This window comes from Pogonomyrmex barbatus, unplaced genomic scaffold (assembly GCF_055798465.1).
Source record: "Pogonomyrmex barbatus isolate J1 unplaced genomic scaffold, ASM5579846v1 scaffold1, whole genome shotgun sequence".
Lineage (NCBI taxonomy): Eukaryota > Metazoa > Arthropoda > Insecta > Hymenoptera > Formicidae > Pogonomyrmex > Pogonomyrmex barbatus.
The window spans coordinates 25948619-25965687 of record NW_028297098.1 but is presented as its reverse complement, the minus strand read 5'-3'; the positions used below and the strand labels follow the sequence as shown (position 1 = coordinate 25965687).

The 17069-nt window shown below is 26.4% G+C and overlaps 3 protein-coding genes and 1 long non-coding RNA gene across 14 annotated transcripts; all 4 read right to left on the bottom strand.

The window, feature by feature from the left end:
* Window positions 1-170: 170 nt before the first annotated feature.
* LOC148938303 (cytochrome P450 4C1-like) lies at window positions 171-3427 on the bottom strand. 2 transcript variants are annotated; one of them, XM_089085111.1, is made up of 9 exons: window positions 3308-3427; window positions 2962-3055; window positions 2627-2745; window positions 2347-2461; window positions 2171-2277; window positions 1848-1916; window positions 1430-1598; window positions 871-1050; window positions 171-798 (listed from the first exon to the last, which is right to left on the bottom strand). In XM_089085111.1, exons 3-9 carry the CDS (start codon window positions 2723-2725, stop codon window positions 608-610), a joined length of 930 nt encoding a protein of 309 aa, XP_088941237.1. In that variant the 5' UTR covers window positions 2726-2745; window positions 2962-3055; window positions 3308-3427; the 3' UTR covers window positions 171-607. The 2 variants fall into 2 exon arrangements, with proteins under 2 accessions (XP_088941237.1, XP_088941236.1); XM_089085110.1 differs by having other exon boundaries at window positions 2627-2729.
* A 381-nt stretch (window positions 3428-3808) lies between these two features.
* LOC148938302 (uncharacterized) lies at window positions 3809-4343 on the bottom strand. Its single transcript, XR_016141342.1, has 2 exons — window positions 4295-4343; window positions 3809-3903 (listed from the first exon to the last, which is right to left on the bottom strand). It is a non-coding gene; the product is annotated as an uncharacterized LOC148938302 (long non-coding RNA).
* Window positions 4344-8721: 4378 nt separating this feature from the next.
* LOC105427552 (major facilitator superfamily domain-containing protein 12) lies at window positions 8722-12570 on the bottom strand. Of its 10 annotated transcripts, none has more exons than XM_011639329.3 (8): window positions 12039-12567; window positions 11724-11842; window positions 10980-11256; window positions 10623-10905; window positions 9841-9955; window positions 9388-9756; window positions 9055-9308; window positions 8722-8868 (listed from the first exon to the last, which is right to left on the bottom strand). In XM_011639329.3, the coding sequence occupies exons 3-8, from the start codon at window positions 11161-11163 to the stop codon at window positions 8748-8750; spliced, it is 1326 nt and encodes a 441-aa protein (XP_011637631.2). In that variant the 5' UTR covers window positions 11164-11256; window positions 11724-11842; window positions 12039-12567; the 3' UTR covers window positions 8722-8747. The 10 variants fall into 10 exon arrangements, with proteins under 10 accessions (XP_011637631.2, XP_088941231.1, XP_011637628.2 ...); XM_089085105.1 differs by having other exon boundaries at window positions 11724-11829; XM_011639326.3 differs by having other exon boundaries at window positions 12233-12567.
* A 1514-nt stretch (window positions 12571-14084) lies between these two features.
* LOC105427551 (maspardin) lies at window positions 14085-16783 on the bottom strand. The gene is made up of 7 exons (XM_089085112.1): window positions 16126-16783; window positions 15820-15954; window positions 15602-15707; window positions 15383-15503; window positions 14956-15064; window positions 14624-14872; window positions 14085-14543 (listed from the first exon to the last, which is right to left on the bottom strand). Exons 1-7 carry the CDS (start codon window positions 16225-16227, stop codon window positions 14484-14486), a joined length of 882 nt encoding a protein of 293 aa, XP_088941238.1. The 5' UTR covers window positions 16228-16783; the 3' UTR covers window positions 14085-14483.
* Window positions 16784-17069: the final 286 nt, after the last annotated feature.

Genomic DNA, 17069 nt, shown 5'->3' with positions numbered 1-17069 from the left:
ATATATTATATTTTCTGTATTTTGTATAAAATAAATATAATATAATGGCGCTTGTTCGATCACCGGTTAGCAAAAATATTTGTATTTCTAAACAATATATATATTTAATATTTAAAGACCATGCTTATATTGGGAAACAATCGTATTTGTGTAACGCAATTGTAAGCGTATTACTGAAAAGACATACATTATATTTTTATAAATTTTTATATTATCTTAAAGTAGAAATTGAACAAAATAACCTCGCGCTATTCTATATACATGATATAAACAAACATATTAAAAATATATGTATATATTAGTTTGATAAAATATAAAATACATTTACATAAATAAGATAATAATAAAAATTTTGCGAAACAGATATATCTTCATATATACTAAGTTTATTTATGAAATAAAATGTATATTTAAAATTATTAAATAAGACCATTATTTAAGTGAATATTATTAAAAGTTAAGAGATATAAATAAGAGGTAGTACCTTACCAATGAAATATAAAAAATAAGTATATATTATTTTAAAAAACATAACAATTTTCATGAATAATAATGATTCTTATCTAGCAAGAAGCTTTTAAACAAAATTTCTTCATATTTAATAAAATTATGTGTCTTTAAACGAAGTAAATGGCATACGATTGACTGGGACATATCGTACTCGAATTGGATTTGTAACGCGATTTACAAGATCTGTTTTGAAACGGAGATCCTTTAAATAATCTACAGGCTCCAAGTAAAAATTATATATCAATGGTGCTATTATAGCTTTCATTTCCAACATAGCGAACCGTTGCCCTATTATTCATAAATATGTATTAGTATTTTGCAATATAACAAAAAGATTAACATTTTATACAATTCCTTTACCTATACAATTCCGCGGTCCTGCACTAAACGGTAAATAAGAATAAGGATGACGATTTTGAATTTTCTCAGGCAAAAATCTATCTGGATCGAATATCTCTGGATTTGGCCAAAAATTGGGATCTCTATGAATGTCATGGATACTAATAGACATTATTGTTCCAGAAGGCACCAAATATGATTCTGAAAATAATATGTATTTTAATATATAATTTATATGTACATAAATATATACATATATAAAGTATTTCAAAAAAAGTCAATCGCTTGAAAGGCTAATTGAGAATCCAAAAACAAGAAAAAAATTTGGTATGAACGTAGATTAGGACAGAAAATGCGTTGTTTTCCAATTAACGCTACTTTTATGTAAAAATTTCAAATTACTTTGCTTTCGAAATTTTTTGTCAAAATTAAAAGAAGAGATGAATTTTATGAGTTTTTATAATAAATTCAAAGCCAAATAAAAATTGCAAATTGTTTTAGCATTATTCACGATGCACCACATGATGATATAGTCGGTTTAACATTTCTAGCAATAGATAATAGTTAATTAATTACTCACGTAGCTTTACATTCTCTGATAAGGTTCGCATTATCAAAGGAACACTAGGATATAATCTTAACGATTCCTTCAAACATCTTTCCAAGTAAGACATATCATTTAACGCTGACATAGTAAGTTTTCCTTCATTTGCTTGCATAATGGCACTAACTTCTTGTCTGACACATTCCTATTATAAAACAAAGTTTTACATCCTTCTTTTGATGGCTATTTTTTAATTATATATTATATATTAAATTAAAGTGCTTCGTTACTTGTACACGAATTAATATCTTATAAATAAATATTAAGCTATAAAATAAAAAGGTATTTGAGTAATAAAAAGATATATGAGTATATATTCTCAAATCAATATTTTATGCTGTTTATTGAAAATTCATTTATTAAAAAAAGAATTGCTCTAATATATACCAAATACCTGAATATCTTTATGCTCAGCTAGTAACAATATTGCATAAGTCAGACCCATCGCTACAGTATCATGCCCCTGTAATAGAAAGTCTTTTTTAAATTTACTTCTTAATATTATATTTCAACAGATTATATATAATTCATTACTAAAACTAATAAATTATAAAATACTCCTTTTTATTTCATTTTTGTTTGATACAATTACAATTATATGCTCTTTTATATGTAATAAAATGAACAATTATATCTCATTATATAATCATTTATCTCTTAACATCTTTTTTTTTATTTCTATATAATTTCTAATATCAACAAGATGCAAATGCTTACTTCGAATATGAATGTATCGACTTCTTCTCTGATATCTAAATCACTCATTCCATAATCTTGAGCTACCGATATCAGAAGATCTAACATAGCGAGTCGTTTCTTCGTCACTTGAATGGATAAAATAATCTATGAGTATTGAATTAATATAAAACAGATGTTTTATATTCTATACATACCTCCCATTACTTCCTTATCATCTGCTTCAATATCGTCTATCTCATTTGCAAAATTTTTTATATATAAATATTGTCCTTCAGTAAGTTCATGATATCGTTTCCTTTCTGCAATAACCTAGGGAACGAGGATATATATATTTTTATTATTTTGAAATTTTATTAAAGTATTGCTATAGGACACATTGTCAGTATTAAGCTATTTAGAAGATTATATCAAATTTATCACAATTTTATTTAAGAAAGAATTTTCTCAAATTTAAATAGTATTATTTTTACTCACTTTCTCAATGAATTCATGTAATATTTTTAAACATTTGGCTTGTCTTTTGCCTAGTGACGTTAATGCAAATATTATATCGGAAGCTAGCCACAGTCTCATTGTTCTATAAATAACACATTCTAATATATAAATTTTAATAAATTATTTATTTTTTAACAAATATGTTTTTGTATAGCTTTTTTATGTAATTTTTAATAATTATATTTATATTTTAATAATTATATAATAATTATATTGTAACAGCTTTATTTCCTCTTTTTGATATTAAAAATAATTGTAACTATATAATATATAATATAATATAAAGTATGCTACCAGAATAGCTATCTATATACCTATAAAATATAATTTCTCCTATTTCATAAATTGCTTGGCGATATTGCTTTTAGAATTCACCCATTTCTCGTAAAGAAGAGCCCATGGCAGTTTCTAAATATATACAAATATTATTTATTTTTATTAATTTGTTGTTAATAATTTCATTATTACATAAATTGAGAAATACTTTTTTGATTGAAAATTATATCTTCAAATTTTTTTTATAAGATAATACATTTGAATAATATATTTGAAATTTTTATGTTTCTTTACAATTTGATAAAAATTAATATAAACATAATTGATATTTATTAATATGATAGAAACGCCAAAATAAATATTTTATTTTATAAATATATTTACCACATATTGCATTTAACGTATGATGACTAATAAAGGACACTAAATCATCAATAGTAGATCCTTCAATACTTTTCAAGGATTGTGTTATATTATTTCCTTCCTCAACCAATATTTTAACGAATTATTTCAATATATTAAAATGAAATGCAGGTGTTAATATCTTTCGTCTTTTGTGCCATTTTGTTCCTATAGCAGAGATTAGATGATGGCCAGTGTTCATTGTCAATTCTTATAAATGTAGAAAATAAATAATTTTTTAAAACTGCCCTAAGTATAATCTTAAGATATCATAAATCAATTACAGAATCGTATTATAAATATTAAGTATAAATATTAAGTATTATAAATATTAAGTAATAAATATATATTTATATTCTTTTCTTTATATTATTTATTAAAAATTATATTTTCATGTAAAACATTTACAGTCTGTATACGTAATTCCTTATATAAACATTATTTAAAATTCTTTGTAAAAATTAAAAATTCTTTTTATGATTACCTTCACTAGTTAATAGTCCAGTTCCCAACCAAGGACGTAAAAAGGTATATGGATAAGCTTTTGCAAGATGCTGTTTCACATTGCTTAATATTTTCTAAAATTATAAAACAGATTAGATTAATAATGTATTAATATTTTTAATACATTATATCTTTAATGAATAATAAACTAGAAAAAGTGGAAAATAATGCATGCAAAAGTTGTCTACAAATACATTATAATATTTAAACAATCACTGTGAAAAATAGAAAAAAGCTAACTTTTATATCAATCTTTATCTCAAGATTAATTCTTATATTAGTTATATTAATTCTATAATAATAATCAATAGTCAATAATAATATTAGTTATATTAATTCTATATCAATAATTTAAAAATTGACATTGAATTATGCTATAATCAGATATTTGAAATATTTTTTATGTTGTTGAAATGTCATGTAATAAATCAACAAAATAGATTGACTCATTTTTTGTCTTCTTACCTCTATATCATTCGGGTGATAAATGGCGACAACAGCTAATGGACCAAACCACATCTTACAAATTGGATAATAATTATTAAAATGGATACGCTGTAGTTTCCAGAAATTTTCTAAAATATAAAATCTAATAAATAATATTAATTTATTTCGATATATCAGTAAAATAATTATATGTGCATTGTCAAACAAATATAAATCAAATTTTGTTATTTAATTTATTAAGTTTTTTTAAGAGAATTTATTTAGCTCAATATATTATAGATTATTCGATATACAGTACAAAATATGTAATGAAATCTATCCAATCTCTGCACTCTGATAATAATGTCAACTCTCTTTTGTATTTAAATACATGAAATACAAAAATAAAATTAACAATTGCTCTTATACAAATATAAAAAATAAATTTAATGTATACATTTTTCATATTTATACATTTTTCATATGTATAAATATGTAACATTTTTCATATTTATACATTTTGTTTTTAGCCAGCATTATACAATGAAATAATAGAATTATGCTGTTTATTTTTTTATTAATGTGTTCTTATTATAATAAACATTTCACAAAATCAAATCAAATTATTAAAATAACAAGTTTTAGGAAGTTTTACTTGCCTGGCGATGATATTAATAATGTAAAGATATGGCCTAACAATGGAAAATATGGTATACTTGATATCTTATTAATAAGTCGTACAAACTTTCTATAATGAAGAAGATAGTAATATAATAATATAAAAAAAAGACACACTAGCAGTAAATTTATGATCATTATTTATGATTTAAAAATATAAAATTTTCTACAATTTTATCTTATTCCTCGTTTTTTTTATTTTAACGTTTATTTTAACGTTTATTTATTTTAATAATAATTTTTTTAAACAATAATCTGTCCTGTAACAAAAAATATAAAATTACATTTTATTATTATATCAATATAGAATCAGTTAATAGAAAATTTATAATAATTTTTATGAACAATTTGTATAAGATAATACATAAACATGTAAGTTTTATATATATATATATATATATATATATATATGTGTGTGTGTATGTATATATGTATAAATATATATATGTATAATTGTATATGTGTATTTATTTTATATAACTTATCATAAATTTTTATTAATCATATTTTGCAAAAATTAAAATTATTAATATTATATATTATTTTGTATAACAGTACATATTATATGGTATTTATATTCTGTTTTTAAAGAAATTATTTAAATATATAAATTATTTATTTTTACTTTATTTACTTTATTTACTTTACTAATAATTAATATTTATTGCTTGAATCTTATTAGATCTTATTAGAAAATTATTTGTATATTTTGCATTAACTCTTTTCTTGATATTTAAAATAAATTTATGTAAATTATGTAGTAACATCTATATTTCTAAGAAGTTTTTTTCTGACAAGAGTTTTAAGACAATTATATTATGCACAATTTTTAAAAGTTGTATTTTACATAAAGAAACAGAAAGAATCATTATAAATTATATATCTCGCGAAATTTGATATATCTAAATTATGCTGATGTGTACTTAATTAGAGAGTTTTAAATCTTACCTTCACGACAATATGTTTATCTTCTACCATCAAATGTAGCACAAAAAAGAAATATATAGTTAATTTATCTTATAAAAGTATTTCTTAGGATAATATTGACTTAATTTAATATTTTAAAGTTTTTAGAGAATTTTAGCGCTTAAATTTTATACACACATTACAAATATTTAGACACTAATTAAAAAAATTGTTTTAGAGAATTTTTAAAATTGCAATTGGTAAGATTATATCTAACAAAACTTTGAAACACTTTCCTTTACTAATCGTATTAATCGTACTAATCGTAACAAAATAATTGCCATCATCTTTTTAACATATATACATGAGATAACTCCTTATAAATTCTATACGATCATTATATAACCAACTTTTTTATTCGCGAATTCGCGAATGATCGATGGAATTATAAGATAAATTCTATAGTGCAAAAAGTATACGTGTTGCTTTATCAATTGTTTTATTTGCATAATCAATTAATTATATCTTTAGAAATCAAAATAATGTAATAGAAAAATTAATGAATGATGATTAATGAATGATACTTGCAGATATGATTTGATCAAACAGATTTAATTTTCATTATATAAATATTGTATATATTCTCAATTATACACAAAGTATACAAAGTTATACACTTAGAATTTGTATTATTGATATAATATAAAATATTTATATAAAAATTTGTGCGTGTAAAGAAATATATATATATATACAGGGTGTCCCACAGCATGTGTAACACCGCTCGTGAAAAGGTAGATGGAAACGAGATAAATGTTTTATATCATATAGGAAGCCGCTCACACTTTCTATTCATCCTGGATCATGGATCAGGCGGACGAGCACTTTCTCCCCGCGCGTTCTTATTTGTGCAACTTTAATATTTAATAACTCGAAAATTATTGCGAATATCGCAAAATGATATAAGACATTTTCATTTATCTCGCTTCTGTCTACCTTCTCACGAGCGATGTATATACAGGGTGTCCGACATCGGGATTATATCACCTCTCGTGTGCAAGTAGAGCTGGTAAGCAGCGAGCGGTAAGATATTCTTCAAAATATTATTCTTCAATATAATTATTGCCGCTTGAAGTAAACAATTCCTCACGCGCCTATCAACGATGATCGCCGGACGAGAGTATCTTACCGCTTGCATTTGCCGATGGATCGGGTTAATACTGTGATTTTTAATAATTAATAAATCGATAATCATCGCGAAAATTGCAAAATGATACAGGACTTTTCTACTCAGTTTTACCAGCTTTATCTGCATACGAGAGATGATATGACCGATGCCGGAGACTCTGTGTATATATATATATATATATATATATATATATATATATAGGCGTATATATATGCATATACGACTCTTGATAAAAACTCAAATTGTTATGCATTATTAAAAAGATTATAAAGATCAACAAGAATAAATGTAAATAGAATTAAAATATCAATAAATTAATAACATTCTTATTAATATGAATTATGTTTAAAGACATGTTATTTCTATTGGTTAAATATTTGTATTTAATATAATTCGATCATGTCAGTTCTGTACGTCAGAAAATTTGGCTAATAATTTTAATGACTATACTAAAATACATTATGCAAAATAAAATCACAAATATCATAATATACATTATATCGTATTATTTGCAACACATAAAATAACAGTTAAATTATTGTAACAATCGTTTATTATAATACAAATAAGATACATAATACATATTTACATATTCTATCTTACATAAGTTGTAAACGAGTCTAATAAACACTAAATATACAATAGTGGAGCATTTAGAAGATATTTAAAGTATATAGATAATAATATTATATTATTTAATGTTTATTTATCAAAGATGCTGTAGCACCTCATGCAAATTAGAAAATTATTAGAGATATTATATTAAATATTATTTATAATATCTTTGCAACTAGACTGTTTTAATAGCGCGGTGAAAAATAGAAGCTCATACATCCTTATTCATCTTATCCTTGACCTTGTTCATCTTTATATAAGTGACATGCGGACAATGAAATTTTTTATAACGACTATTGTCGTTATTGTGTGCTTAATCGTGCAGATATGACTTGTTTTGTATTTACCAGAGTCGTAAAAATGGATGACAGCTAAAATTATCATCGGACATTATATGTGAAAGCATTTTTTCCACTTCTTTCAACAGCTGTCAAGTCGTGTGTTTCTTTTCTGAACAAGTTTCATTTTATATTTTGCCTTTTACAGCTATTTATTGACTATTAGGGAAAAAGATAGCAGCCGCCCATTTTTACAGTCAAGTGTCTTAAAACCATAACAGGTGTCATTTTAGTCAAATATCTCTTTATTTGCAAAACTACCGTCATAAACTTTATTGTATTATTTCTCGCCTATGACGTTACGATTCCAATATGTCCGCAGTGACTAATCAGAAGCCTTAACTATGTCTTTTTCGAAATTTCTCGCACATTAGTTTGTCAGCTAAAATTTTTAAAAATAATCAAAAACGTATTTTGGAGGTATTTTAACGACATTTGTCTCAAACTTTCTCTTAAACTTTCTCTAAATTTTAACTTGACGTGATAACGCATTTTTCCTTACAGATTTGAAGTCGGCGTACAAAAAGCTATGGAAAATTATTTTTCTTTTTCAGAAACTCAGAAAAAAATAAAATTTTGCAGACTTGTATTATAATTAACATTATTATTGCAATAAATTTATTATTATAAATATAAGTAACAATGTAATAATGATGAAATACAGTATTAATTTTTTATCGTTTACTAATATTTTCATGAAAGAATAAATTATAAACGATGTACAAATGAGACAATTAATATAAAGAAATATCAGTTTATTAATTTTTCACGTTAAACAACGAGATACAGATAGCAAAGTTATAAGTCCCAGTATCATCGAAGAAACGCAAACGATGGATAGTGTGTCTCGATTATAATTAGGACAAAGTTCTTTATCTTTGCATCTCCTAAAAGAAATATATCAAAATTACAAAAAAAATAGTGAAATAATTAATCAAAATTGCGATACATTTAATAATTATAAAGATGTCCTCAAAATAAAATAAATTTAACATTATGCAGTATAAGTCATTATGAAAAAATTGCAATCTGTCAAATAAAATTTTCATTATTATTAACATCGCATTACTCACCATTGTTCAATTAATATTACCACGAAACCAGTAATAATTTTATCGAGAAAAGTGACAATCGAATACACAAAGGCGCTACGTTCTGTTCGAGAGCCGATTAATTCGGCGGTGACGCTCAATGCGGTAACCATCGTAATGGAGCTCCCCGCGCCAATTAATACGGCGACGAGATATACAATCGTTGTGCTATTCCCGACAAATTCTGTGACAATGGCAGCAGTTATGCCAATTATAGCGCCGAGAAGATAGCAAGCCTACAGTTCAACGGAATAAGATTTTATCCAAAATCTGTGTCTTCTTCTTCTTTTTTTTTTTTTATTATCAAAGTACTACCTTGGTACCACAAATTCTGGTGATGTATTTGAGCAGCAAAGCGGCCACGAAGGAAGATACGTATGAGACTAACGGCACGGTGGCTAACGCCTGCTTGCCATCAACTTTCGTTTCTTCTATGTACAGCGGCAAGTATACCGTGGCCAGAGTGATAAATAATCTGCTCGCCACGTATAGCATCGCGACTCTTAACAAAATCGTGATGCCGATCCACGATATCCGACGATTAGGCGAAAGATCTGACGATTTAGTTGGCTCCTCGATGTTCGCTTTCGCGGATGTTGTTTGCTCTAAAAGATTGGCTTTCAGGAAAATGTGAAAAAAGACGGTCGCGGTCAGACCGAGAGCCGTGAGAACCAAAGAGATATTCTGCAAATTAAAATCACACATCATTCTTTTTGTTTTTTTTTCTTTTTTTTTTTTTTTGTTAATGCACATAATCTTTTTACATACTCTGAATTTATAATCATCTTGCTGATCTAACTGAACTATTAATTCGCCGCTGGTTGGTAGAACTATCCATGTTACTATGAAAACTATTACGGCCGCACCAACTTGAGCGGAATATCTACAATTAATTAAATTTGTGTTGAAATAACATTAGTTCTTATTTTTTTGAAGCTAAATTCTTGAATTTGTCCGCAATATTACGTATTATATACAATGACAATGATCGAAGCGTATACGTTTCTCTATAATGAAAAAAAGATATAATAACAATTGCCAGAATTAAGTAACTACTATTAAACTACTGTTATTAAGTGACAATAAGAAATCGTCGATAATAATTATTATAAATAATTTATCGTTGGATGTATGAAATACATTCAGGTCAGAAAATCAAGATTTAATAAAAATATAAATTTAATTCATTCAAATCTTAATAACAATTATTAAATTTTAACATATCGGAAAATAAAATATTTTATATTATTATAATATATATATATATATATATATATATATATATAATAGTAAAAAATATTCTATCAAAATTCATAATCAAATGCATTTAGTAATCTTTTTTCAGTGTAAAAATATACGATATAATCCATTTATTATATTGCGAACGAGAAATTGCATACGTTACACTTGCAATTGTCCAGAATGTCATCCAAGGAATTTTCAAACACGATTATTTGCAATTGAAAAGATTGAAATTATTCGCATTTATTTCAAGAATTGAGCTCCAGATTCCTAGATTGCTCTCATGGGGTATTACGCAATTCACATACCTTATCGCGGTTAAATCGGCTCGAGCTAGGACGGAATTGGTTAATGAGGGAATCATTGATAGATGTGAGATTTGCACGGCTGCCCAACCAATTTGAAATATAGTAATGCTCGTTACATATAAGAGCATAGCGATTGTGATGGATGAATTGGCAAAACCACCGAATATTATGGGGAAGGATAAAGTGACTATAATGGAACCGATGACGTGCCAAATTTTTTTCTTACAGTAACGATCAACCAAGAAACCGAATATAGGTGTCATTATTGCATCGACAATTTGTCCTTGAATGAAAATTGTTTGATCATTAATAATATAATATATTGTTATCTGTTAGTGCGTAAATAAATGAATATACCTAAAAGTAGTAGTGCACCAGCGACTACTGGTTCCAACAATGCTACTCGTTGTAGATAAATTAAAGTGTAGGAAAACCACATAGCAGCCGCCAAATCATTAAAAACATGTCCAAGAGCATAAGCGAACTTCGTCGATGTCGCTATTCTCTCGGTGTCAATCAATGGCATTCGCTCGTTATCCATTTTTGAACAAATGTTTAATGCTTCTCAAAATACATATGGAAACTTTCTGGTGAATCCATTATGATCTATCTAGGAGTGATTTTCTTGTGACATCTGTGAAAAAAAGATGAAAAATGAAGGGTAAACTACAAATGAATAAAATATTAATTAATTTCTGAGAAAAAAAGCAGAGGAAATGTAGGAAAAAGAGACTTTTGATAAAATATTGCATAAATATTACACTGAAAGATAATTTTGATAATAATTATCAAATATTTATTTATAAAGTCGATTTGATAGTTATTAACGATATGAGATAACTATTACAATATCTTATTGCTATTAAAATTTAATAACAATTAAGAAGATTTTTAATTGAATGAACTAAATTATAATTGCTAATATTAAATTTTGATTTTCTAAACTAAATATTTCATTCATTCAATTAATTTATTTAATAAATGTTATTAAACGTTTAATTGGCACTGTGTAATCAAACCTAATTTGGTAATTTGTTATTAAATCTTTTTTTCAATATGGGAACAGTAAGTTCTAATAGCATAAATTTCTACACTATTTACACTATTATCTGGAGATAAATATTTGCGACGATGTTACTTCTTTCTAAGGCAAACTTGTGGTCAGCGTTCCTTTCACTTGATTGAATTTTGCTTCAAGCTATTTTCCCTTAGGATAGTTTCTTAAAATAGTTGCGTGATAATTACGAATAAGTTTGCGAAAAATATACGCCATTATTTCATTACATGACACGAGTTATTAATATAGATCGTTGATAATGACATAATAGCTTATTATTTGAGCTCAATATTTAAATTATGAATAAAAATATAATTATAAATGAAAAATGGATTAACAGTGTAATTAGATTCTTATACCTTTCAATAACACACATATATACATACATATCTATAAATATTTATGTTTTACAGTAGAGCAAAGATTGAATGCAATTAAATTTTGCCTTGTGCTCTTTTGTGAGCACAATACAATTTTATGTCCTTTTTAAAAGTATACACTTGTAAAAATACATATATGAAATAACGTAAATACTTAAATATGAAATAAATACTTTAAATAAACCGTTAAACACCTTGTTACCACGTGGTCTATTTTATAACTAAAAAAAAAATTTTTTCAAACATTATCGAAATAAATAATCAGATTAAAATTTACGTGCTGTATCTATTCGAATAATGTGAATCATTTAAACGTGTCAGAAATATAACTAAAATTGACGCTATCGCCACATGTCACGACGCGAATATCGCGATATCGGATATTGACTGTCTGTTCACGTCACGTGCAGGTGAAAGACTGAGCTCTAAAACATATACTGTACACGTCGTTCTTTACAAAAGATCACGTCAAATCATCAAACGGATTATTATGGTATAATACCAGTGGCCAACGATAACTGTAATCTTATCATTGTGTCAATACTCATCTATATATCGAACAAAACTCTTATGAATTTGTTTAATACACTGTTTAAGCACTGTTTTTTTATTTTTAATCAAATTATATCTAACATGTTGAAAAATACGAATTTAATATATTTTAATTTAATATATTTAATATAATTTTATATAATATATTTAATATAATTTTTAAATATGCACGTATGCAAATTTTTTAATTGTAGAAAATATTCTAACTGTAGAAGTATCAAGATATTTTATTTATTAATTTTTTGAAATTTATTTTCTTTATCTCAAAGATAGAATTTAAAATTTTCAATTTTAATGTTTTATTAAAATAAAGAGTAGCTGATAGAAAGAAAATTCATATTTTTAATTGAAAAAAGAGCTTCGACAATTCTATTTTTTAATATTAATTCAAAAATATAAATAGTCACACACACACACACACACACACACACACACACACACACACACACACAGCGCACGCACACACACACGCACACACGCGCGCAGAATGATCGCTCGGTACTTCTAGCGTTAACTGCAAAATTAAATCTTTAGCACTATCGTATTCATTTCCAAAAAATATATAATTAAAAAATCCATAAAAAGGAGAAAGAGAAAGATAAAAATTTTTTATGTAAGTTATAAACATATAATTATAGCTAATAAAAATTTTTATTGAAAACTGAGGATTGAAAAAGAGGAGATTTCAAGACAACTGACACGGACAATGATGTGATATACGTATACTGAGCAAAACAGGCCCTGTAATCTGAGATTGCAAAAGAGAAACACGAGAGAGGTGCACTCGAAGGAATCGATACCAAGCAAGTTCTTATACGGTCTCCTGGTCAGGCGACCTAGCAAACTATGGTCAATTTCTGACTCGCACCATAATCGTGTGGCTTCAAAATGTATGTAATTTAAAAGCAAAATAACAAGTCGTATTATGAATAAAATATAATGCCGCATTTTATGAAACTATTAAATTCTTATTTTATAAAATGAATAATATATAAAATATAATCCCAGATCTTTCATGATATTAATGATAGATTCTTGAAATCATTTTTAAATGATAATTTCATCAAAATAGCATCGCCGTGATTTTTAAATGAAAAATATTTAATGTTGATCAATCAAATTGTTCAAAATTCACATGATTGATACATTATATAGATATCAAAATTATCATATAAAATATATTCTGAATGAAATAATAATTCTTACATCCTCACTGTGTATCTAAACATACAAATTTCAGACAGTTTAAACAATATAGACAATTCTAAATATTTTTTGTTTAAAAATTATTATCTTAAACTTTAAAATGTTATAAATTTGTAAATGTCTTCAGAAATCTATCAATAATTGCCACAGAAACTCACTATTATGTGTAATATTTCTATACTAAGAATATTTTGTTAATAAATTCATAATTAAAAAATTTTATATAAAATTCATATAATAAAGGAAAAAAGTATATTAGAAAATAGTAAAGTAAAAAATAGATTATTTTATTTTTATTAATATGTTGTAAAGATTTATAGCTAAAAGGAGATCAAGTTATTACAAAATATAAATGCTTTATATATTTAAAAAATAAAATGTTCAACAACAAATAAGATAATAGCAGATGTAAGTCATACAATTCTAAATATTATACCATATAATTATATCTTAAAATATTTATATATTATATAAAAATATTGCTTCATTGAGAATTGCAAATTCTTGAGAAATCAAATAATATGTCCAATTTGATACAAAAGGCATAGAGGTTGTCTATAGTTTTAATATCTGCATATAAACAGTGAAGGCTATTTTTTTAATCAATATTTTTATATACACAACTTTTGGATTTTATTACATTTTTCCTAATATAAATGCATTGCGCTAAATCTTAGTTCTCTCTAAAGCCGTATATTCCGTGCCTTCAAATTGTCTTAAATGAATCTAAAAACAAACAATATTTCATGTCATCGACAATTGATTGAATCATAATCATACATTTATCTGCACAATCATAAATTTACCTGCAAATGTAAATTAACTTCGGCGGATCGACTTAAATATGGAAAGTTCCCACCACTTTTCAAATGTGCCAGTTTTGCATTCGGATAACACTTATACATTTCTTCTCTAACTGCATTAGATAACGCGTATTCATCGAAGACATCTATTATTGTCACTGGTAAATGACATATCTTTTGAGGTTGTACATAACAATTTATGCAATTCATTGTTAAACGAGACGCTAATTCAGGTTGCGTTAAACTCTCCAGCTATAAATCATATAATAGAAATATTTATATAAAATCTAGAATATAAATAACTTTTTTCTATCTTTCATTCGAAGAATACATACCCGTTCCACCATAAAATCAATTGCCTCTATAATCTCTCCATCTACTTTTTCTGTCGCAAAATTTCCCATTACCATTTTTTTCAATACCATTGAAGGCAAAATCCAAAAACTGTAAATATAAAAAGATATATAAAAATATATATCAAACGTTAAATAAATCTATTATATCTTCTATTAAAATGTCTAGAAAGAGAAATTTTTTTATTAATATAAGAAGACAGCTCTATATTTTCAATTTTCTTAAAATTATTGATTAAAGATCTTTAAAAAAATTAAAATTAATTTAAGATAGACATTAAATAAAGAAATATACATATATATAGGCAAATTATACACATACAAAAAAATTTTAATAATTTTATTATATATAAATCTGTGTCCTAGATTCATGTCTTATAAATTAATTTTTTTTAAATATCCTACTTACACTGCTGCAGAATCATTGTAACTAAATACAGATGTGTCTGTAAAAGTATTGCATAGAACTAGAGAGATTACTCTGGGACAATGCGCATTCATCTCTGTAAATTTCTGCGCCAGGAAACCACCTGTAAAAAAATAAAACAAAATGCACTTATTTATTAAAAATTATGTTACAACTAAAGAGTAAATTATTATTATAATATTTTATTTATAAGTTCCTGACCTAAGGAAGCGCCAAAAAGATGGACTTTATCAAGTTCTAGATAATCCAACAGTTTTCTAAATCCATCACACCACTCTTTTATACTCCAATATACCGGTGGTTCAGCCTACAAAAATAGAACTCTCATTTACTGCCAAACCAACATAAAAATTAAACACCTTGCGTTTTTACATATATTAAACACTCTAGAATACTTATCAAATATACATTTAACTTACTGAGATAACTCTGTAACCTTTGGCAGCCAAACCTAATATTTGTTTAAAAAAAATATCAGCAGTACCACAGACAGGTGGAAGACATATAAGCGGGCACTTAATAGTTTTTGGATTCGAGTCGTACACCTTCCATCCCTGAAATAATCGCAGAGCATTTTCAAGACATTCCTTTGTTTATTTTTGTATTGAAATACTTATCTAGAATTATAAGGCCACTTTGCAACTTGGTGTAAATCAATGAAAAAGCAAAAAAAATAGTAAACAATTAAAGACCAAATGATCGTGTGACCGATGATAGAACGATACCTTAGTGCCATCGGCGTCGACAACGATCTTCCTGAGCGGTACGGAACTGCGAAAGCTTAGATATTCCTGAGAGCGTGACAGCTCGCTCGAGTACGAAGACATATTTTTGTTTTCGCTCACGACGCCAGTCGGTACGTCGCGCCGCGTTATCGTCCCTCGACGACGGTCGCACGAAGCGTTTTTCTCGATACCCGAGGAGGGAATACATTAATTATGATAATATAGCTTGCATCACGAACACATCGCTGTGATGTTCACGTTCGCAGCTAGCGACGATTTGAGCGTGATGATTCTTAATTTTTTTTTTTTTTTTTTTTTTCACGACGACGTTAGCGAACGATCGGAATGACAGATGAATCCGAGATCGTAATCTCCTCTGGCGCCAGCAACACTCGTCCATGATCCTTGATTTTATCGTCTGACATCGTTCGATTTGTAACCCCTTTTGGGAACAAAGTTGGAACCCGAGCGAATTTGTATGTTATGATATGTCCTCGTGTATCCACTTTCCCTATTTCCACCATGTTCCGAGACATAACCATTTCTGAACACAGGTGCTGTTTTAACTACCGAGTAGCGCAGATGCGTCGCCAACGGAAAGAAAAATTTGAGGATAAATATACGCGTGACAATCAGCTGTAACAAACAATTCGTTCCGGACGTTCTATATGTGCCATTAGCCACTTGCGCCTGTGCACGATTTTCTGCATAAATTCTGTAAAAGTATTCAATTTTTTCTTCTGGTTATCAAACAAAAATGCGAGATTGTTTAGACGATCTAACATGACAGACGAAAGTATAATGTGCAGCTATATATTTCAGTAATATTTAAAAAGATTTTTTTTTATGTTTTAAATCTTTTTGATTTAGATGGATTTGTTGCAAATTGTAATATTTCATAACTGACTTTATAGTTAAAAAGATTTTTGAAATAATTACTTTTA